The following is a 25,133-nucleotide window of genomic DNA, read 5'->3' as shown; positions in this document are numbered from 1 at the left end:
AGAGGTCGCGGTTCACCATATGATTAAGATCTATTATAGGCTTTCCTTTCTTCCCGGATAAATATGTAAATCTTATTCTAAAGTCGTTTTTTGTTTCCCTTCTTATTTAGTGTAGATACTGCATATGTAAAACCCTGCTCTTATTCACCACATGAGGGCCCCAAAATCGTATAAATAACGTAACAAGGTATTTTGGTCCAAAGTTCGCCTATTCATCGGCGACTGGCGTCAAATGTTTGCGAAACTCTGGTATCGCAAACAGAACTTTGAACCCTTTCAACTATTGAGTGAAAGAAATGTGTTTATAAATAGAACAAGATTTCAGTATTTATCTCCAAGTAGGCTGACAGGGAAGTGATGAATTCTCAGTATGAAAATTCCGTGAGAGGTGATATAACCAAAAGACGTGCAGCCTCGCTCGGTCATGTTCACTGGTCTGCTGGTCCGGTACCGGCACCGTACATGCTGACATGTCTTGTTGAACCGCTGCAGATGTCGTGATTTGCGATTGAAATTCAACCGTACACTTCATGGCATGAAATGCTAGAGGCAGAACTGCAGATGCCCCAACTTAAATGCAGAATGATTGCAGTGATTGATCATTTGCACTGTTTACCGGTATGCTGTTATGACAGTACCATACTGCAGTATGGATACCAAAAGCCTGAAAGCTAGCAGAACAGGAATTCATATGCCCGTATATTGGTAAAGCCAGTATTTAAGTAGACTCTTTACAAAGTTCTGAAGTTGGATGTTTTTTTAATACTTTCAGACTTACTGAATGAGCAATAGTTTCCTCCACAGACAGAGCCAGAATTTTACTTGGGATTCATCCAGCCTTCATTCGCGCTTCATTCTAATATAATTTAGTAATTTATCTTTTCATTTTACAGAGCTAATACTGTAATAATAACATAGAAGTTTATCCGTTTCAATATTTGAGCAAAACAATTTTTGAATCAAAGATGGAAGTTGTAACGATTAGTTTATTGTCTGCGCTGTTTTTTAATGTGCTTTGTATTCTTTCTTTTATAAGTTATAGGTGAGAATATTTCTTTGCTTTCAACTCTAGTTCATGATCATTTTTGATTTTCTTTTTCCAGACAAAACTGCTAAATTGCACTAAAAATTTAGTTCAATTTACTTTTATGATTTGATGTTTCTTTTAGCAAGGAATACTTAACCCCTGCAACTCGTATGGTATTTTCCTTGCTAAAAATGTTAAAAGTGAAAATTTACAATTATCCATGTTAAATATAACAATCTTTTTTTTAATTGGCAATAAAACCATACTTATATACAGCTCTTTGCTTATCCATGGTAGCTTGTAACTCTCTAATCAGTTCTTTTTCAATCTTAGTTCAGTGACAATTTGCCAAAAAATTTCGTCTGATATCCCATATTACTGAATTCTTTTATTTCAGGTATTATAAACGCAGCAGAACAAATGCCAGCAATCCAGAATCCACTGTAGAAAATGATAATTCAAAGGTAAAAGATTTTCGTAAAATCTCAAGACTATTTACAGAGCTTAGTTTCTCTGACATCATACTAACTTAGTCCAGGATTAATTACATATTTTCACTCATTCTTTGATTGTGCTAACTAGTCACACTTCATTGAACATTTGTGCTCAAAATATACTTCGATTATTCTGACAAATCACGCTTCATTGAACACTGGTACACAAAAATATGCTCAGATTTATCCTTGTTTGTTCCAATATAACATTTTGCTGAACGAAGTAAAAAGACAAACTGGCTGAACAGTTTCATTTCATGAAATGATGTACAGATGTAATTTATGTTTACCAATTAATCAGTCATCGCTTCTTAGTTGATTATGCTGAACTTATACAAAAAGGGTTATTGGGGGGCATGTGAAGCGTGTTCATGTAACTGCTGGTCTGTTAAAGCTTTCCCCCACCTTGCGGCCTGGGTTTGTTATATGATTATGCCATCATAATGGCTCTGATATGAAAACCATATTTTATTCTTCATAAAGTTTAGGGCTAGGTTACTCCCCATCTTTTTCAGTTTATTTCACTGACCTAACATAGCTTTTCTAACACATAGTGGTCGCTATTAAAAATAGGTTTGTTCTGGCCAGTTTAACAAGTAAATAATTTTTTGTTTAAATCGCTGATTTTTTACAGCTGAAAGAACAAAAGAAAACAGAACAAACACAAAAAAAGAAGCAAATTTTCAAAAAACCAGCAAAAGTGAAACGGAAAAATGTGCCAAAACAACTCCCATCAGGTGCGAGTACTATTTAAAGTGTTATCCTGATATCTGCTATTTTGAGTTATATCTTTTTGAATTCCGTTGAAGAGTTGCGATATTTTTATGAGGCCTTTTTACTCTGAACAGGGCTTTTTACAAGAAACTTTTGATATTTAACGAGCCCTTATTTTTAGAAGTTCTAGGAAAATTCGCCGCATAAAAAATAACTTCCAGAGAATTTTCCTGTAAAAGTATTTGTGATAAAAACGATAGATTTTTGAAATACCTTATTTATCCCAAAAACTTGTTTTACAACAAAATGCTCTTGCAGCAATCTTCATGAAGCGAATTTTCCTATGCACCGAGACTTGCTGCGGCGAATTTGCCGGGCACGATATTTAGAATGATCAGAATCATTCAAGTTTGGTATTTACCAAATTTATTGCACCCTGGTTTGAGGCGTTTGGCACTCAAAATTTTTAACATTTGCATATTCCAACATAGGTCTATTTTTAACCACTTGACCATCTCGCCTGAAACTTTGACAACCTCGACTTTGTGATTTGTATCACAGGAAATAAACCTTCCGTGGGTTTGAAACGTTTGAGGAAACTGATTTGTATATTAAAAATAAAAATAATTAGAAGTTAGATATGCCATTACAGGCATATTTTTGCCGCAAGTTCACTAAACATCGTTCATTTTTAAAATAATATGGCGGGTTACCAGGTAATTCGAACAGAACGCGCAATTATGGAGAGGAGTGACACATAATGCACCGGCAGGATGTGAACATGGCCCATTATTATTTTCTGTCTAATTTATATATCCATGTTTTACGCAGACGCAGCCAGGGATTCAGATACGGAAAGTTATACTTTGGATGAACAATTAGCTCAGGTATGCTGTGATTTCTTTTAACTTTTTTGGGGAAAAGGAGGGATGAGAATCGTGAAATATATTATACATCGGGTCAAGCTCAGTATATACTTCTATTTAGAAAAAATGATTTTATTGATTATATTTTTTCAAATTCAAGTCAGAAGTTGAGTAAAGTTTATTTTGTCCCTGACAATCTATGTTAAATAGGCCTACTAACAGAATGATAATACTAAGTAAGAATAATGATTTTAAAATGAAAATATTTAAAATTATTACTAAAATCAAGGACTAATCACATCTAATTTTTTTCATTCGAGTCTTATGCACGCTTGCCCTTTACTTGCAGGCACTTTGCACATTCAATTTATTATGTTCATCTCCCATCTGAACCAATGCATGCCATTGTTTTTATAGACTATCATGAGTCAGCAGTTTACGCATGATGTCATCAATACATCAGCAGTTAATGCGAAACCGACTGTGAAAAAATCGATTCCTGAAACTTCACAGGTGAGTTAAGTAACAATAGTTTTTTGGGGTGTCATATGTCAACTCCTCTATTGGGTACAATTTTTCTTTTAGGCCAAGGCCAGCTAACTGAGTGATTTTCATATAATATAATTCATTTCACACATGGCATTGAAATTTTTAAAGTATAGCCTACTTGATGCTTTACATCAGGGGTCGGCAACCTTTTGTCGTCGCGGGCCAAAATTAAGGGTTGCAAGTCATTGACGGGCTGCACATATTTTTAGAAAGTGGAAAACCGAACAGATGATACTTTTTATAATAAAAATAAAGCAGTACATCTCTCGAATAGAATATAGATTTATTTCCTCATTGCATCTCAAAAAATTCCATTTGAATATTTTCGGCACCATTGAACCCTTTGCACTTAGCATCAACTTTTCGTGTTGTGTTGCCATTTGTCTAATTATAATTAAATTATAGACTTATTGAGTAATTGTGAATTTTATACTTGTTAGATTACAATATGATTTAGTCTACACATGTCTCACAATAAATTCTGTTACGTGAAGAATATAATCGTCAAAACAGGTGTTTTGGTACTATAATTCAGTGAAGTGTCACGGGCCAGAATATATTATTCTGCTGGCCATAGGTTTTTGATCCCTGCTTTACACTCTTGGTGAGGTGTTGTGCTTTGGATGCCAACTTGGGGTCTTCAGCCTTCAATTCTAGAATAGTTATTTTTAATGCAGTAAACTATAATCTGGCATGCCCAAGCCAAGTAAAAGTGTTTTTGGATAATATTTTTTAATATATAAGGAATTATTCGACAAAAGCAACTTCAAATATAATTGCAAATTCATAGGAGTATAATTTTGTTGTGATGAATAAATTACACCAGCGTTTCTCAAACTGTGCCAGAGCGTTCAGCGGAAAATGGATTGAAATTGCGATAAAATAGGTCACCTAGCGATCTCGGTCGGACTTTGTCGACTCGAAGTCGTAAATTGATTACCCAACTGTGTTTCGGGCATAAAAAGTTTGAGAAAGAAACGCTGGATTAGACAAACATTGTTTTAATCGACAGATATCAAATGCTTAAAATAACTATTTCTTAATAAAAATATTCTAAGTATTTTCCAATATGAAATATTTTCCATATACTGGTAAAATATCACCAATTCAAAATCTATTTGAATATTCAAGTAATTTTGGATAATCCTTTCCCTCAAATTTTGTGTATTCAAATAATTTTTCCATTGTACCACAGACATCAACAAAACCTAACCACAGAAGGAAAGGATTATTAACAAAAGAATCAGTTTATGAACGAGACGAGGATTGGTCTAACGTAATAAGCAAAAAACATAAAAAGAAATTATACCCCGTCACACAAACTTCTCTCGAAGACGACGAGCAAGCGAAATATGGATTTACTCTTGATGAAGAAGGCGGGATCGTGGAAATACCGATGCTGGAATTATCTTTTCCTTCTGAAGCTGTAATGAGGCCGTTACAAGTTCATGTCCAAGTTGAAAAATACAAAAAGGTAAGAAGTGTATAATTTTAGAGGATATTGTTATCTGGAGCCATGTTTATGGATACTGAAACAGTGTTGGAAGCTCGACATGTTTTCTTGGGCGCTCCAGAAGTGTATGTATCAATATGGAGGTAACTAATTTTGTTCGCCTACTTTACATCAAGTTGTGTAAAGGGACTGAAACATATGGGCAGGGGGGAATATTCACTTGGCTAACACAAACAGTCCCTGAACTAAAAATAGATCCAAAATACGGAAAATCTGAATAAAATTATGGCCTAACCCAAATCTGGTATACGGTATCTGGTAACGGTACCAGAGTACCCGCCACTCTGGTTGTATTTTAACTCCCCAGGGTATAAATCATGTGTTATTGGCAGGGGATGAATTCCTCATTTGGACAGCTTTTGTGTTCTTATTTACCGTATACCCTTCCATATAAGCGAACCCCTAAAAATGGCCTCAAAACGGTGAGATTATAAATATTCGCATATAAGCCGACTCTACAAATCGTAACACACCATACTCACCTATCAAAGCAAATGGTTGCAGAAGAGAATTAATGGAAATGATAACCATTATTGTTATGTTTTACTTTTATAAATAACTGAAGAAATGTCTCAAAATCCTTTAAATTTATCCTCACTATCATTGTCAAACCCCTCAGAGTTGCGCATATAACCTCTCAGTTTGGCAACTTTTTTTTAGTTTTAAACTCCTTCTTTATATGCGAAAATGTGAATTTAATTCTATGTACATTCATTTGTTCATTTTGACTTTAAATGATCCCATTTTCTCTTTTCTATAGTTCGTTGACGATACAGAAGAAAAAGTCTACCTTACCCCGGCGATTCATTTCTCCACTGATGATCCAACGAGAACCAAACTCCACCGACAAGTAACTTTGACAGTGAACACTAAAAGAATGATGGGCAGAGGATGGGATGGGAACGTTAATTGTCAGGTGGGAATTCTTTTCTTTTGATTCCTATTATGTGTTGGACAACCCCTTGGACATTAATGATATACTGTAATATACAGGGTGTCCCTTTACAATTTCTATTTTAAGGTCGGTTCTCAATATATCTTAACCAGCATTTTTTCAATCAGTAATTGTTTAAGTATTTTTACTTCATTTAATATATCTGTGAAGGCCAAAACAATATACGGTATCGGTGAATTCCCTTTGCAAATTTAGAAACTTTTTAAGACTTTATGGACACCCTGTATATATATATACATACATTCATGATTATGTTATCCATTTTCTCTGAGTATGGCTTTATTAACCAAGCAGACGTATAAGACCATCAAGTCAAAAAACTGGTTAACTAATCCCATAACCGGCATGGACTGCTAAACGGGCTAGATAGACGTTCCTCTCTTCAGGCTAAATATGAAAAATCTTTCCTAAATTCTTTAAAAGGCCGCCATGTTTTTGGTATGACGGAGATTGTTGTTTTCGCTCTTGTAAATTGCATAACATTGGTAGATGTGACAAAATCAACAAACAAGTGTCAAAGTAAATACAATACTAAGCTAATCGACGCCAACGCAACCGCTAAATTATAATCTGCAAATGATTTACAGCATTCTCAGTACCTGTCTGTTCCTTTTTTGGAATCTGAGTATATCTGTAATAAATTTTATAACATTTGACTACCTTTATGTAAGTTGGCTAATGAAGTTTGCCATTTGTTGGATGTGTCTTTTCATATATGGATAGTTTATAATTTTTAATTTACAGACAGCAGTACATGTCTCCTTATTAATATCCGAGTATGTCTGTAACAAATTATTAGGTATTTGCATTTTCCTTTCGGCTCCAAAAGTTAGCCATTTTGTTGGCTCTGTCCGCAATTCTGATTTGCAATTAATTATCATATGGATATTTAAATGAATCTATCTAACAGCAAAAGTTTTATGATTTCCAAAACATTGAATACCGAAAATATTCTTGCTGTTATTGTGAATTGCTTCCTGTACCAGTTGAAAAGTGTCAAAATGTTTGCTAGAATTGCCTAATACCTTTTTAACTCAATGAAAATCTTGGAAAACAATCTTAAAAAGTCTTTGAAAACATAATTGAATATGAGAATTTGTTTGAAATTACTAGTACAAACCAAATGTCCGGAATTCCTGATATAAGTCTCCCATCCATTAACCAAACAACACTTCATATCTGTGTGTTAAAGTCTTGAACTAATGGTCTGTTTGAAGGCTGAAAGTACCTCAGTACTAGGAACACTTTACAAAACCAGAAGTCCCAATTTCATTTCCACCTCTACTCATATCTTTGTTTATTTAAGTCATATTCGGGTATTCATAAGCTAAGTGGTTTAAGAGTCAATGGCAGTTATTTTATGAAAATGTGATCTTCCAATTATGTGTGTGTGTGTGCTTGAAATAGCGCTCCAGAAGTGTATGTACCAATATGGAGGTAACTACTTTTGTTTGTCGATATTACATCAAGATGTTTGAAGGGGCGGAGGCCTATGAGCAGGGGGGGGGGGGGGGTATATTCACTTGGCTTTGGCTAACACAGACAGTCCCTGAACTTGTAATATAACTTAAATAAGAAAAATTTGAATAAAATTGTGACCCTAACCTGGTATACACATTACGGGAATACCCTTAAAACTATAGGTGTATACCGCAAACCTGTTTGTGACACACTTTCTGACATTTGAGTAAATCGAACGCTCGAGGATGGCCAAAATCAATAAATTTACTATTCTGAATACATTCCAAAAAAATAGTTTTGGACAAAAAATATTTGGTAGTCGCTTAGTATGTGTATTAGGTCAGGGTATAATTTTACTCCGATTTTCCTTAGTTTAGTTTTATTACGAGTTCGGGGACTGTCTGTGTTAGCCAAGTGAACATACCCCCTGCCCATAGCTTTCAGTCCCTTTACACAACTTGATGTGAAGTAGGCGAACAAAATTAGTTACCTCCATATTGGTACATACACTTCTGAAGCGTCAAATATTGAAAACTTTCTGGATTGGGTAATGTGCAGTGTTTATCTCTGAGATTGACTTTTGTAATGTATACAGGTTGTCCCAAAAATTTCGCCCGATTTTATGGTAATAACAATTGTTAGTTTGAATAAATTTTGTTGCATGATAAATGAGAACTACAACTCTACAAGCCTAATGAGAACTTTTTAGACACCCTGTTATAAGCTCATATAAACGATCTTATTTTTTGGGAATTAAATGTATCGCTTTTTGGCTAGTTGATTCAATTGCCCTAAAGAATAAATCAGCAAATGAAACTATTCAATTGGAATGAAATTTGTTTTGAACTTGGCTTACGCCTACGCTTTGCTCCAAATTAAACAATTCTAAAAATAGAAAATGATGGAAATTCCCAAAATTCTTAGACCGGTTTCCCAAGTCCTTAAAGTACTTTCATTTTCATGTTTTGTATTTAAATCCTTGAAAAACCACTTTAGGATGGCAAATAATTCTTTATTGTTAACTATAGGATCAATGTAAATGCCTGAAGGTTGATTGATTCTAGTTCCTGCTTGTTGTTTTAATATTATGTAACCGCAATATTTGCGCATAATATTTTAAACTAGTTTGAACTAGAAATAAATTTTTTGTTGTGTATTCATAAATAAATGACTCATTTGGATAATACTATAGTCTTACATAGTGTAGTATTCATATACTCTGAACAAGGCTTCGTAGAAGCTACAATATACTGTATATGCTCGTTTTACCGCCCGATCTTGATTAAGAGCCCGTTTGAATAGCCGCCTGTGTGAACAGAACATAAAAATAAATAAGGTGCTTGAATACCCGCCCGATGTAAAAGGTGATTTTTCAGTGGTAAAGAACAATAGGAAATAAGAAGCGCTTTTGTCACAACACTGTTGAATTTTAAGCGCTGGTAGATAACACTCATGCCTTAGGCGTCCAAGTACATAACAGATATCATTGATTACGTAACACCGTGGTTCTCAAACTGTGCGTCGCGACGCCCAAGTGCGTCGTTTCAATAATGATAGGGCATCGCAAAACTTTTTCTTCTTTTGCGGATTTTTACCTGCGGTGCGCAGAAAAAGTCAAAATTTTTGTTATTCTCGTTTAAATCATACTTGAGAACTGGAAATAACAATATATTAATTATTGTAACGATCGAAAATAACAAGTGCACATGCTTGAATAATGGCCGGTTTGAATAAGGGCCCGGTTAGTGATTTGGTTGAAAAAAATATGGGCCCAGGCTACAAAACGAGCAAATACGGTAGATCAGACCAGTGGTGGACAAATATGACCTACCGGAGTGTTTCATCAGTCCCACCTGTGCCTGCTTAAATTATGACTAGGGCTAGGCATTTTCGAATACCTTGTGATTTCAGAATCGAATCGAATCTCGAATACTTGAAAATATATAATTGTAAGCGACTTTATTATAGTAATTGGTCCTCCTAACAAATGAATTACTGAAGACATAGAATACATCACTCAGATAGATTACTCACTACAGAACTCACTACCGAAAATAGTCATATGTCAGAATTTTGTTGAAAAAATATGACTCCAATGAAAAAAAAATTGGGGAATTCACCTCGACCATTAGCGGAAAGATAAAAACAAGATGGCGGCGATTTGAAATTTAGCTCTAAATAGATTCGAATAATTCACTATTCTATTCGATTCGAAATGCCTAGCCCTAATTATGACTACAGTTTTTAATGATATAAAATTGCATTGAAAATACTGATAAAAATAATGCATAATGACCCTGATTGTTACTTTGTGCCTCATATTATTATAAAAAACATTCTATAACAAGGTTTGTCAATTAAACTCATAATGACCTAACGGCTTGTTTTTTTAATTTTTGTACCTGTTATTCATTTATTCAATTAGTAATATTACATGCTAATTTGTAAGCCTCAAACCTATTTCCTTGTATTGGTCATCACAGACTGGCGTTACATAAGTCTTTTACACAGACAGATGTAGGTTATGTTGTTACATAAACCTCTATAAATATTTATTGAATGTTTCCAGCTTAGATCTGGTTTCCTTGATATTCAAAATGCGGCCACATTTTCATGTTTTACATATGTTAGGGAAGGAATGTTCAAATGAATGAAATAGGGAAAATTACGACTTCAACGGCCTCTATTCTGGCCTCTGACTGTAATTTAATCCGAATAAATTAGGTTGGACACTGCTTTTCCGACATTAGAACTAAATGAAAGCCTAACAAAACATATTGTAACGTCGTTCAGAATGATATAGACCAGGGCCTTTATGGCTCGTGACTCCCTTTCGGAGGGTTTTAGCAATCATGGTCCTGTTTATCATTCCAGTGGTATTTAAAGTGTTTATTTTGATTGGTTGACTCCGAATTCGATTATGTTCAAACAATTCATGCTTAACAAATTTAAAACACTTTGTGCAATAAATAAGCAATGGAACTAGATAGGACAGGGAGTTTTCTTGCCAAGGGAAAAGTAAAATTCGTTTTGCACCTAGCATTGTGGCCCCCTTCCGACTGCGGTGTGGCCCTCTTGGGGGACCACGGACCCCCGGTTCGGAACTGCTGATACAGACAGTGTAACCTTTATCCGAATAACATTTCTAGTCACAAATATGCAGTATTAACTGTGATTATATCTGTATTTTCAGATTGAGAAACAAGATGCCGATAGCACTTGGACAACAACAGGGAGAACGGAATATATATTTGGAAAACCAGTGAAGATACAGACAGAGGAACTTGGAAGGTATTTCCATATTTTCATGAAATTATTACTTATCGATCTTAAGATCGGTAAGTATATTGATAGGTATTTGTCTGTATGTATGTATGTCTGTCTGTCTGTCTGTGTGTGTGTCTGTTAGATGCACGCGATATCTCACGAAAGCGAGATTGAATTTGCTCCAGATTTTGCATGTGCATTCATCTTATCTCGGACCAGAAGCCTATTGATTTTGGGCGAATTATGTCGTATAATTAGCGAGTTATCAATCAATTATTGATATAGTGATCTAGATTTTTGTAAAGCGAGAGAATTTTGAAACCCGCCGAGTGTGTGTGTGCGATGCGCAGTGCGCAAGTTATAAGAGCGGATGAATCGAAACTGCAGTTTCTGTTTTGGGGGATCCCCTAACTATCGATCGATAAGTCTTCGGTTTCCAACCGATATTCTCGTTTTTTGCATTGTTTTATACATTTACTCTTATCAAAGCTCTGTAAAAATTTTCACAAACATACAGAATGTCCAAAAAATTTTGCCTAATTTTTTTATTGTAATAGCGATTGTAAGTTTAAATAAATTTTACTGCTTAATAAATGAGAACTACAAGCATACTAAAATAATTTTTCACTATAATATTGAACGAAATTTTCAAATGTCTTTATTACTATAAAATCGGAAGACAAATTTAATTGTTATTACACTTTGTATAAGACGCTACTTTGGTATGCGATCTCATTTGCTTGACGTGATCTCAATCGAATACCAATTGCAGTGCCACTCTGATGTGTGCTCAATCTCATAAAGACATTCACAAATAATTTAGTTCACTAATTAAAATCACTGAGACCACTTTGGCTTGCTTAACATGATCTGAATCACATTTGTGAGTGGTACCAATTTCAGTGCCACTTTGGTATGTATGCATTCAATGCCATGAAGACAGAATCCGGTTCCTAATCATAACCTAAATCACTGATGAGGTTGCATACCAAAGTGGCCACCGTAACCTCGCTTTGAGAAGAGTCTTGGTACCCTGTCTGACCTTTCTTGCATAAAAAACTTGGTGCCACTTTGGGTATTCGTTTGATCTCATAGAGTAGACCCATTCTCATAAAATTGAGTCTGTAACGAAAAATCACTGAGATCTCATACCAGAGTAGCAACCATAACACTCAGAGAAGAGTCTCGTTACCTTGTTTTGACTTTTCCTTGCATAAAAAACTCGGTGCCACTTTGGTATTTGTTTAATCTTATGAAGGCATTCTTGTAGAATTCAGTTTCTAACCGATTCGAATTATTTACTATTCGATTCGAATATTCGATTCAAAATGCCCAGCCCTACTTATAATGTGTTTGCTGGAGTTGAGATCCATTTTTCTCAATGCATTCTTGAATAACATTTTCAAATATGGAATATATTTTAAGTTTGGGTCCGTTCAACAGTTACCATGGTCCATATATTAGTCATCATTTATTCATAGACTTTTGGTATGTAAATATACCCAAATATTCTCAAAATTATGAGTTAGCTATAGAATGTATTTGGATATTCAATTTTCGTGTTGGACATCCAGTTATTTGAAGAAATATTACTTTATATGCTTTGTTTTGCAAGCTTGTACAATACATCATATTAATGTTTTTTCAATTCAAATTTCATATTGAGGAAGAAGAAAGCCAATAAGTCGTATTATTAATTCATTCTATAGTGAAAATAAGGCGCTCCCGTAGTATGTGCAACAAGATGGCGGACACCTGAACATAGTATGTGTGTCAAGTTAGGGTTAGGCTATAATTTCATTCCAAGTTTTCTTATTTTAGTTCTATTAAGAGTTCGGGGACTAGCCAAGTGACTGCCGTAGTATTTGTACCTGAAATTATGGCCTAACCCTAACCTGGTACACATACTACGTTCCAGTGTCTGCCATCTTGTTGCACATACTACGGGAGAACTGAAAATAGTACCCTCTTATCGTTTTGTTGAACTGACCATTAGACCTTGGTATCAACCAGGAAGTCCGTCAAAAACCAGGAAGTACTTGACGTTGAAATTGCAGGTGGAAATGGTCGATTGCCTCGTCAGAATGTTGGTTTAAACTTCAAGCTATGAACGTAATGAATCATTTAAAATCCAAATCATATTATTTGTGATTGCTAAGATGCAAAAAGGTCAAAAATGGGTACTCCTATAGTGTGTGTACCAGGTTAGGGTTAGGCCATAATTTTATTCCAATTTTCCCTATTTTAGTTCTATTACGACTACGAGTTCATGGACTGTATGTATTTGCAAAGTCAATATACCCCCTGCCCATAGGTTTCAGTCCCTTTATACAAACTAATGAAAAGTAGGCGAACAAAATTAGTTACCTCCATATTGGTACACACTCTGGAGCGCCCCAAATATGAAATAGGAAAACTTGGAATAAAATTATACTCTTTTCAGAGTGTGGTTACAGTGACGACTCTGGTATGCGACCTCAGTGATTGCAGTTATGATTAGGAACCGAATTCTGTCTTCATGACATTAAACGCATACTGAAGTGGCACTGAAATTGGTTATATTTATATTCAAAAATCTAGATTTTAGAATTAAAAAGCATTTGATATCTTATGCTCTTATAGACTTCATTCAATTTCTGACAATAAAAAAAAAAATCAAATATATCATAATTTCAATAATATGCAATTCAAGAGTCCTGCTGCACACTAACACAAATATATTTCTGTAACGTTTCGTCTGACCAAAATCAGACTTCCTCAGACAAGCAGTTTACAAGCAGTTCATTGTTGTAAACTGCTTGTCTGAGGAAGTCTGATTTTGGTCAGACGAAACGTTACAGAAATATATTTGTGTTAGTGTGCAGCAGGACTCTTGAATTGCATATTATGGTATTTTATTCGTGCTGCAGCATCCTTGCATTACATGCATATGTATCCACTAGCGCAAAGGCATAGAGAAAGGATTGGGAGTTAGTCTCGCGCAACCTCTACTGATCGTTATATCATAATTTCAGTGGTGTTCGTAGGTTTGCTCATGTGAACTTGCTCTGAGCGAATTCTCCTGAAAAAAAAAACAGATTTACATTTTAAATTTTGTTATGTCCTGTTTGCCAGACAGTGGTATTACACTTGGAAGTACTTGACTATAATCAGCTTGTTGTGTTGGCACTTGAATAAATAATGTTGTTATTGCGCCACTATGATGTAACTATGTTTGTTCAAAATTTAAATTCCTCTTCACAATAAGTAAATGTTACAACACAAGTGGAGTGCATGTTGAAAACATTACTGGAATGAATGTGCGACATGCACCCTTCACAAATAGGTACTCCTGTAGTGTGTGTACCAGGTTTGGGTTAGGCAATAATTTCTGATTTTCCCTATTTTATTTCTATTACAAGTTCGGGACTGTCTGTGTTAGCCAAGTGAATATACCCCCTACCCATAGGTTTCAGTCCTTTTACACAACTTGATGTAAAGTATGCAAACAAAATTAGTTACCTCCATATTGGTGCACACACTTCTGGAACGCCTGCAAAATACCAACAGTTGAGGACTGCTACATAGTAATACGGTACATGTGCAGCGCAGCACAATACAAAACTGCAGCACAATACAAAACTCATAACTACGCACAATAAGCATTTAATGGCAGGTCCATATCCCAAGTTCCATTGCATCAACACTTCATGATGCAACATTTTAAGCATTTAAAAAACGAAAGATATTACCTTGGCTCGGCAGTGTGGCACATCGTGCTAAGCGTTAGGAATACGCCACCGCACCTCTGATTACTCTGCGTGGTTTTACAGGTTCGAATCCTGTGGGAGATGATTATGTGCGAGAAGTTTGCTGGAATCCTCGCCGTCGTAGGGTGGACCATATGACAGCTGGTCTGTTACGGCTTCCTCCACCATTAAATCCATGCATCTGGAACAAATAACTAACTAATCTCATACTCATGGACTGGTAACAGGACGGAAGGCCTGGGTTCACCATATGATTAAGCCGTCTTAGCGGCTTTCCTTTCCTCCAGGATAATTATGTAAATCCTATTTTACCCTGGGGCAGATGACCGCACGAAGTGGAATTACTAAACTACATATTTTCGCAGCGCAATTGCGCAACTCTTAAACTGATCAGCCTTGTAGTTTTTTTTAATATATCAGCTTAGGCTTACATTTCAATGTTAATTTTCACTCTATATATATTTGAATCTCTATTGACAATTTATGTACTTCAATTACAGCTACCGAGTTGTGCTAACTAGAGGACAGAATGGAGCAATCACTAGAGGGCTACGTGTGGCTGCGTACATCGCTAAACCGAAAGTTCAGAATCCAGACTATCATTTCATTCATCTCTGTGTCTTCGATAAAAGCATCGAAACTGAATACAAAGTCCAGAACAACATGCAAAAGTTTTTACTGAAAATGGAACCAAGGAATTGCAGTGTGCTGTAAGTAATCTTGAAAATTTTAGTCTAGATTGCTCAAAGTAAAATCTCGAGCGTTTAACTAAAAGTAGATAATACAGGTTGTTCATAAAGTCCCTTCGCAGCTGCAATTTTGTTATGAACTCAGTTATCAATATGTCTTAACCAGGTTTGTTGTGTTAAGTGAGTAACTAAAGTATTTCAACTACAATTAAATATATCTGTGAGGGCCAAAACAATTTACAGTATCGATGAAATCCCTTTTTAATTGAACAAAATTTCAAGACTTCATGGACACCCTTCACTATTGATATCATCTCATCATAAAATAATATCCCCATCGCAAGGTCAGGTGAACTTAATCAGAAGTATATTGCAGGGCTACTCAACTATTTTTACCGAAGATCCGCATTCAAAACTTCAAAAATATTTGGGTCTGGTCTTTCCAAAAATTATATTTTCAACATCCTTAAACACGCACTTCCTCAATCGACTAATGATTATTAGCTAATCAAGATTGTTTATTATGGCGTCATAGTTTTTTCCATATATATTTAAATCTATAAAATTGATTGTATAAAAGGAAACTTCAAAAGTGGGGCAAATGATCCAAAATAAAGAATAAGGCGCATTCCGAATCAAATACCCGAAAGGTCCAGCGGATTCGGACCACGGTCCGCCAGTTGAGTAGATCTGGTGTATGATACTCATCGTAATCCGTTAAAAAAAATTTTAGTGATTGCTGGAATGGCAAGAACTGAAACTATATAGCAGAGGTGTGCAACCTGCGGCCCGCAGGTCAAAGGCAGCCCTCAAGTAAAAATTGTGCAGTCCGCGAAGAAGTGCCAATTTTGAAGGATGCGCGGCCCGCTAAACTAGTTTTAAATTTGGTATGTGCTAGTAATTCCGATCCCTTTGCAAAGCCAATACCTGAGTCCAATTTATTATCTATGCCTATGACGTCACAATGCCTTAATAGCTAGCTAGCAAACAACCCATGTCACAAGATCAATAACTAACTTTTTGCCTGAAACTACTAGATATACTTTATTAATAAAGGTTCTACCCACTGTTTCACCAAGTTGTTTATATGTGTCCCTCCTGCTTTGAAGGTTGCGCACACCTGTTAGATAGAATGACAATGGCGAATTATGTGACTATAAACGTTTCCATTTTATCAAAATCGCTACAGCCGCTACCAAAATTTTTCCTTTTTTGGTAAAATTGCGATTAATGTTGAATTTTATGCAGTAAAATTCAGTATATATTGTCAATCTGATACCATATCAAAGTTGAAATCAAAAGTTATTTACCTAACATAAATAGCTATAAAATTAAATATTCAAACTTCGAACTCAAATATTCGACAAATTGAATAGTAATTATATGCCTCACCAGGCAGGAACTCCCTTTTTTAATGTGACGAAAAGCGATTTTGCGTTTACCTTCGTGAAGAGAACCCATGATACCCATCGTTGCGTTTAAAAGAACATATCTACACCGCATGGATTTCCTCGTTTTCCTCGTAACATGCCTATAAACTATGGAGAGCATACTATCGTATATATGCTTTCCATATCATCTAGAAATTTGAAAATTCTGCAAACCACATTGTATTGCCAACACCAGTTGTGCTTTATTTATCTCCAACATGAACATACCTGGTGGCAATCATGCAGTATTATATTATTTAGTTTCGTTCATCCCTGTGCAAGTGTATATAATTAAACAAGTTTTCCTTTTTCTTTCAGATTTGGCTCAGATCTTCAATTTCGTATAAAACCGACTCAAAAATACAGTCCCGATGAACGAGATGTTTTCATGAGATGGACTGAGATTTGTAAAGCGTTCGTTAATGTCCATTTTCAAATAAAACTCACAAAAAATGGATTTAAGGACCCAAATTTTGAGGCAGAATATCGTACTCAAGTGTTTTTGGACATTTTAAAAGTTTCTCCGAGCCAAACCACAACTCAGTCTGAATATTTTCATTTCTACTGGATTTCAGCGACTTTTTACCCGAAACGTAAAAATAAAAAAGGTTTAACATCCTCAAATAATCAAGAAAAAATCTCCGAAGATGATGGATTTGCATCTGGATCGGAATCAACAAATCACTCAATTTCATCTCCGCAAACATCTCAAGCCGCCAATGTCAACTTTCCTGGTTTTACTCAAAGTAATCAAGTCACCCAATCAACGAATATTACAAATAAAAAACGTCGTAATCGTAAGAAAAAGAATCCAGTTCAAACCGTCCAATCAAGTTCTCCTATGCCTTCTTCAGCCCCCATATCTGCATCGACTGTAACCCCCCATTTCAAAGTGCCACTGCCCCCTAGTGGATATATGACTCCTCACTCCGATTCTGCCAAAACTACAATCACAAATAATGTGCAATCAACCGTAAAAGCTGCCGCAACTCAATCGAGCCAATCGCAGACGAATAATAAGAAGCCATCTCCAATGAAGCATGACACTTCAACCAATCAAAAAGCATCTTCAACTTCTGAAAATCAGACAGTTATATCAGGGACCGGTAATGCAAAGCCACAAACTTTAAATGTGCAATCTTCTCCTCCCACTGTCCATACAGGGAACTCCCATACTGTCAAGACCAAAAAACCCCAAATTTCTTCAAAAACTGAAAAAACATCGAATTTTTCAATGAAAAACGGGCCTAAAAATTCTGTAAAACTGTCTAATGAACATACAACTGATAAACGTGAATCCCAAAATGCTAAAGAAGGTCTAAATGAAAGACCTTTCAAAAAAGTTTTTCGTTATCGATCACCGAGCAAAAAAAGAAATCAAAATTTCAAGAAAAATGAACCACAAGATGGGGCTAATGGTAAACCCAAAGAAGCTCTCGCTGAAGTTGAAGAAACTACTAGAAAAGCCGCTCCTATGGATATGAAAACCGCTTCAGAGAACAGTAAAACGAACCGAAGGAAGGAGGTGAGATCTAAGGATCCAAGAAGTACAAATAAGGGAGATCATATTCCAGTACAAAATGGGTCTTTATCAAAAAGCACTTCACTGGAAAATAGTGGGCAAGGGACATCGAAACACATTAATGAGACGTCAAAAAATAGTGAAAGAGGGTCACCAAAAGACATCGAAAAGCCATTTTCAAATACGACCAACTCTACAAAGCCGAGTTCACATGGAAATTCGAAACGAGGCCGGAATGATATGGGTGACCGATCACAGCCGACAAAAGTCTCATCCAACAATAATAAACAACGGACATCAGTAGACACACCCAGGCATAATTTTTCTGGGAGTTACAAGCGACAGAAGAATGATATGCATGACCGATCACAGCCTGTAGGCAAAGATTCACTTCAGCGAACACAGCCTGTTCAAAGCAAGCCTAATGATAAGCCATATACAACCAAGTCAAAAATGGGTTCAGTTGAAAGTTCATTTAAAAGTGAAAGGGAGGATATGCATGGCCGGTCACAGCCTGTAAGCAAGGATTCACATCAGCAAACACAGGCTGGGCTAATTAAGCCGCACACCAGTAAATCGAATTCAGCAAAGCCGGAAATGCGATCAGCTGATACTCGGATCGATCGATCACAGCCTGCGAGCAAAGATTCAAATCAGCAGGCTGATTCTGGCAGCATTCCACATCAGCGATCACAGGGTTCACGACCTCAAAACCAGTACCGTAACAAACCAAGACAATACAATCGGAATCGTTCGAAAACCCCAAACGAAAGAATACCAACAAAGTCTCATTCAATCAATAGTACATCTACTAATGGACAAGTCCATGCACCAGACCCTTCCAAATCTTCTGGGGACCACCCCGGTTCCCCCATCAAACCCCGTCAATATATTCAACATCATCAACAACTAAAACCGAAGCTGCAGAATCCCAACACGCCGTCTCAAAATGACCAAAATCATCTTAAAATGACCAACGGAACTATGGAGAACGGCACGGCTTCATCCCCAAAAGAACAAAGGCAACGTCAGTTTAGAGGCCCTAGAAAAGGTGTTTAGACAATATAATGTATTAAATGAAATCTAAATTCATGAATGAAATTGAAGAATATTTAATAGGTGTTTTCGACAGACTAACACACGCCAGCTTTCATACTTACTCATACTTTCATACAGCTTATGGGCAAAATTTGATTTTCATCGCTCCAATTGAGAATAAATTTGTCTAACCTAATTTTGATGTGATGTTCTGCTGTCGCATGAGAGCTTGTCTCCTAACAAGCCTCAACTTAATCAGATAATATCAAATATGCAAGCTAGAGTCGCATCAATAGTAAATTGCATCTCATTGTTGGTGGCACAAAATAATTGCAATAAAATTGGGTCGCCAACTGAAAAAAGGCAAAAGTGGGTCAGGAACTAAAAAGGGCGGGAAGCACTGGTTTAGATGACAATATCTCAAAACTAACTCAAAATTTCGAATTACTCCTGCAATCACATATTCACCATATTAAATACATTGCCATTTCGTTGTAAGTTGTTTATTCGATTGGTTCCATTATTACCCCGGCCAGACTCTCAAACCAACCTAATTTTATTTTTCTCTTTTCAGCTCAATCAACAGAAGCGAACCATATTGAATCTTCTCACTGAAGGAATAGTCTCGAACGTCAACATGCTGCTGCTTTAGATAGGCCTTCGCTGCATATATTTTGTTTTCAAATAATATTCTACTATCTGGCTGTTTTCCTGACAATATTGTCACAGATTCTTTCAAGTTTCTTGTCAACCTGTAAATACTAATTAGTCTATACATAGCTCAATATGCGACAGTGTTTTATCCAACTTTCTGAAATGATTTTTTTTATTGTGCACTCTGAACGTGGCCTTGCACAAGCTAAAATGTATAAAACTGTTATGCTCCTATTTTTAGATGCCATACTAGAAACATTCACATCAAAGCAAAGCCGTGGAAAATGATTAGGAAATTTGGTATAGGCTGCAATGCTTCATATTACCTGAGCTCTGCCTGCTGCTTAGAGCAAAGGTGTGCAACTGGCGTCCTACGCTCCAAAACCTGGCGCGCCAAGCCATTTAATGTTGCCTTCAGATATTTATCCGACAATTTGTTCAATAGGGCAATTTTGTCACTGCTTTAAATATTTCGTTGTTTTGCCCAGTACCTTTATTATTATAAGGCTAAGCGTTAACCACGTTCTCTTGTCTTTTCCGTGGTGTTGTGTACATAGGCAAACTTAATTTTTTGTGTGGCCCAGCTGGATATCTGAAGTTGGTTATATGGCCCATCGACAAGAATTTTTGACACCCCTAGTCCAGAGGCTCATTCACTATAAATGTCTTTTTCAACAAAATCACCTCTCTGAAAATTTAATCTCGTTTCCAGGCATTTTCTTTTTGAACTGCTTCAAGTTTTGTTTATTCTGTACTCATAAGCATCTCTATCTCCATAATATGTCTCATGTGGATCTTCTGTGACTCGGGGGTTGCATGTAACTAACTTCTTATGCACATTTCTGGGTATTATTTATACTTCGAGTGAAACGAGTAAACCATCTCCAAACATACTAAGCTGACGATATTAATTTGAAATTGAAAGTTTAACTTTGATTGATCAAATTATTTTTGAGTTTTTAAATTTTAATTTGGCTGTAGTAATATATATTTGGTGCCTATTTTATGTATTTTAAAGATTTTTCTGTAAATTTAAGATTTTATTTAACAGCCTTTGGAAAAAAATTTAATTTTATTATCTCATTTATTTAACCTAAAAATGTAGCAAAAATGGTAAAAAAAAAAAAAAAAACTCAAGGATTTACGTAAAAATATACTTTATTATATACTAATTTAGAACAAGTGCAATTGATCTGTCCTTACCTCTCCTGGTTTTAAGTACTAATATGGAAATTCCAGTTCATTTTTTGCTTCTCGATTTAAACTCAATTTCTAAAATTGGAAAAAAACAAATTGGCATCCTGAAGGCATACTTTAGAGCAGTGGTTCTCAAACTTTTTGAGCTTCACCCCATATTCGGCTATCTATTGCAAATCCAACACTTGCCTCTTGTAAGATGAGTATAGAATTCTCATGAGAAACTGACTTTTAGTCTTATTAAAAAGAGACCTGTTCATGATTTTTGTATTTCAAACACAAAATTTTTGTAGTTATTGGTGTTTTAGTGTTTCCCAAAACTTTATTCGGTGATGAGCCTTTTTTACTTCCTGAGTTAGCGAGCATGACCATGCTTTTGAGTAAATTCTCGTCCAAATTTTTTTTTGTATTTTCACTCTAGACATACCTATTGATCAAATATCAAGTCTTAACTTCAGCTTTTTGAATATCCATTGTAAATTGCAGAACCACCACTTTCAAAATGTAAAAAAAAAGCTTTTTTCTGTATCATACTTAGCTATTTTTTGTAGTGTGAAACGCTTTTTAGACCCCAAAGACAATTGAAAACTCATGTTTCCCACTTTAGAGACTTTAGCAATTAGGAATTCCCCCCCCCCCCCCCATTTTAAATTGCTAGATACGCCCCTGTACAAATTGTTAATTGTTTGAAACTTATCAAGTAAAATTACAGATTTTGTTTAAGGCACTTAAGCGTAGTCATTGTCACACAAAGTTAGATTCACTACATCTTATTCTTGTCAAGTATATTTTCAAACATGAAGCATAGCTTATTCTATCTGCCTTATTAGTATTAGCCTTTACCTATTATCAGTCCCCGAACTCTCTATTTCTCTATAACTTTTCCCAGAGATTTTTCTTCTGAATGAGTGCCCGTAACTTTGCTCAGAGATGAGTCTCCTTTACTTCTGAGTGAGTGCCTGTAACTTTGCTAAGAGATGAGTCTCTTTTACTTCTGAGTGAGTGCCCATAACTTTGCTCAGAGATGAGTCTCATTTACTTCTGAGTGAGTGCCCTTAACTTTGTTTAGAGATGAGTCACCTTTACTTCTGAGTGAGTGCCCGTAACTTTGTTTAGAGATGAGTCACCTTTACTTCTGAGTGAGTGCCCGTAACTTTGCTCAGAGATGAGTCTCATTTACTTCTGAGTGAGTGCCCACTTTGCTCAGAGATGAGTCTTCTTTACTTCTGAGTGAGTGCCCTTAACTTTGTTTAGAGATGAGTCACCTTTACTTCTGAGTGAGTGCCCGTAACTTTGCTCAGAGATGAGTCTTCTTTACTTCTGAGTGAGTGCCCATAACTTTGTTTAGAGATGAGTCACCTTTACTTCTGAGTGAGTGCCCGTAACTTTGCTCAGAGATGAGTCTCATTTACTTCTGAGTGAGTGCCCGTAACTTTGCTCAGAGATGAGTCTCCTTTACTTCTGAGTGAGTGCCCGTAACTTTGCTCAGAGATGAGTCACCTTTACTCCTGAGTGAGTGCCTGTAACTTTGCTCAGAGATGAGTCTCCTTTACTTCTGACTGAATGCATATAACTTTGCTCAGAGATGAGTCTGCTTTACTTCTGGGTGAGTGCCCATAACTTTGTTTAGAGGTGAGTCTCTTTTACTTCTGAATGAGTTTTGAGCGTAATTTCCTCTACTTTCAATGGCCTTGACCTCGACCTATTATCAGTCCATGAACTTTATATTCATTAATGCTATATATTGAAGCCTTATCGCATATTGCTGCCAATGTACATATAAGACGCTGTATTAGCAAATAAATGCTCCTTTATTAGTTTTGTTTTTGAACAAAAATTATTGCCTTGGTTTAATTTTAGGTTTTAGAACTGTTTATGTCTTGTGTAGTTGTTGTTGTACATTTTATGTACTTGGTTGTATGTGTTTGCTTACTATAACCAAAAGTACAATAGTCCATTTGTTTCATATAATTTGGTTAATTCAGAATAACTTCTAATAGTTTGCCATTATGTACCAATAAAATGTGGGACCTTGAGGTCTCTGTTTTTTGAAAATATTGTTGTGTTTTTTTCAAACAACATTTCACATGCAAATATCTCGATCATGAAGTGCCTCGCAAATTTTCAACCATTGCTTTATTGATCTGCCGTCAATCAATCCGGTGCTTTCATAGTATTCGTACCAAGATGGCGCACAACCTGAACCTAGTATGTGTACCATGTTTAATGTAGCAGGTTGTGCGCCATCTTGGTCCGAATACTACGGGAGCCCCATCAATCCTGAATATATTTGTGCCTTGATTAGACCTTTGACCCCTCCCCTGATTTTCTTAGTTTGTTTATTTTACGGATCGTTTTCTCTCTAAACAATGCTTCATAAAAGGAGTCATTGATATGTGAGAGATGCTATTTCTTTGTAGGACCAAAACGTTTCTTCGTTCAGCTTTCCTTACCCAATTTAACCTTAGTGATGTGGTGGGCATGGCTTTTAAGCCTTCAGTTCAAACCTTATTTCTGCCTTTGAAGCAAGATACCGTAGAAGCTCATTTTTTACCAATGGCTACGACTTGGTAAGAATTGCTCTTAGAATAGCCAAGTTGCTCTGTATTGCGTAAAAAAAAACAGTGTAGTGTTAAATTGTATTACATATACTAACAAGCCTTGTTTAATATAAAAAATGTTTACTTTTTTGTTAATTGAAAACTGCTATTCTCTGCCATGCATTAGTACTGCTCTTTATTCTAATAGTCCGTTATACTGTACTCCCAGTTAAGAAATAATTCAACTTCATATTCTCCACAATCTAAATCGTCATATTTCCAGCGTAATCAAATGTATGCACACTTTACTCCCAAAGATTTTATATATCCATGATTATCAAAAGAATTTCAGAAACAGAAATTTACAGGGGCGCAGCCAGCGGATGGGGGGTTTGAGTGGTCTGGGACCCCCCCCCCCCCCTCCAATATTCATTATTCGGGGCTCCCGAAGTATGCGAACCAAGATCGCGGACATCGTAATGTAACATGTGTGCTAGGTTAGGGTTAGGCCATATTTTTAGGTATAAATACTACGGGAGGCTCTTGGCTAGTCTTCGAACTGATAATAGGACTAAAATAAAGAAAATTGGAAAAAAATTATCGCCTAACCGTTTACCCATGTTACGTTCCGATGTCCGTCATCTTGGTTCGCATACTTCGGGAGCACCCATTATTCTGTATCAGACATAGCAGTTTTTCGTAGCTTAACGATTTTTACACCCTCAAGATTCAAAAATTCACTTTTTTCGAACTATGACAGGACCCGCTAACTGAGATACGACCTAACTCGACAATTACAGATTTAAGAACCCCCCTCTTTGAAAATTCCGGGACACGATCCTGGTAATTTTAGTCGTCAGCTTCTTCAAAAAATACTCTCCGGAATTTGCATTACTTTTTTGTAATCGAACTAGCTGATCTCTGCCTCAAATATCTTTAGTACCATCCTGATATTTTTTTATCTATTATCTCTCTGTCCATATTTGGCCAGAATTTGCACGCCACCACCAAAATAGGATTAAAACAAAATATTGGAAATGTGGCAATAACCTAACCAAGGATGAGACAAATCCTAACCTCAGACAAGTGAAATTGAAAAAAATATATATAAAATTAGTGATGAAGAAATAATAGCCTTGTACAGGAAACAATACTTTCGTTTGATTCTTTGCTGTTGTTGTTTGATTTGTGTTGTGAAAAATTTATGTAAATTACACTGTTTTAGAATAATATATTAGTTCAATGATAAACCGGTTGTTTTGTTGTAGTTTACTGTCACAAGATGATTTTCCGATTGTTTCAATAGTATCTAGGGACTGGCATTTCAAATTGAATAGTAAATTATTTGAATCCGTTCAGAGCTAAATTTCGAATCGCCGCCATCTCGTTTTCATCTTTCCGCTAATGGTCGAGGTGAATTCCCCAATTTTTTTTTTCATTGGAGTCATAACATATGACTATTTTCTGT

The 25,133-nt window shown here is 35.9% G+C and overlaps 1 protein-coding gene across 1 annotated transcript; it reads left to right on the top strand.

Moving 5' to 3' along the window:
- Positions 1 to 897: 897 nt before the first annotated feature.
- On the top strand, positions 898 to 24,915 carry LOC120334003 (uncharacterized). Its single transcript, XM_039401475.2, has 11 exons — positions 898 to 1,042; positions 1,425 to 1,491; positions 2,156 to 2,258; positions 3,067 to 3,122; positions 3,519 to 3,614; positions 4,846 to 5,124; positions 5,924 to 6,079; positions 10,773 to 10,870; positions 15,096 to 15,305; positions 17,033 to 19,287; positions 19,849 to 24,915. The coding sequence occupies exons 1-11, from the start codon at positions 966 to 968 to the stop codon at positions 19,887 to 19,889; spliced, it is 3,438 nt and encodes a 1,145-aa protein (XP_039257409.2). The 5' UTR covers positions 898 to 965; the 3' UTR covers positions 19,890 to 24,915.
- Positions 24,916 to 25,133: the final 218 nt, after the last annotated feature.

Source organism: Styela clava, chromosome 1, assembly GCF_964204865.1.
Source record: "Styela clava chromosome 1, kaStyClav1.hap1.2, whole genome shotgun sequence".
NCBI lineage: Eukaryota > Metazoa > Chordata > Ascidiacea > Stolidobranchia > Styelidae > Styela > Styela clava.
This window is presented reverse-complemented; position numbering and strand designations above follow the sequence as displayed.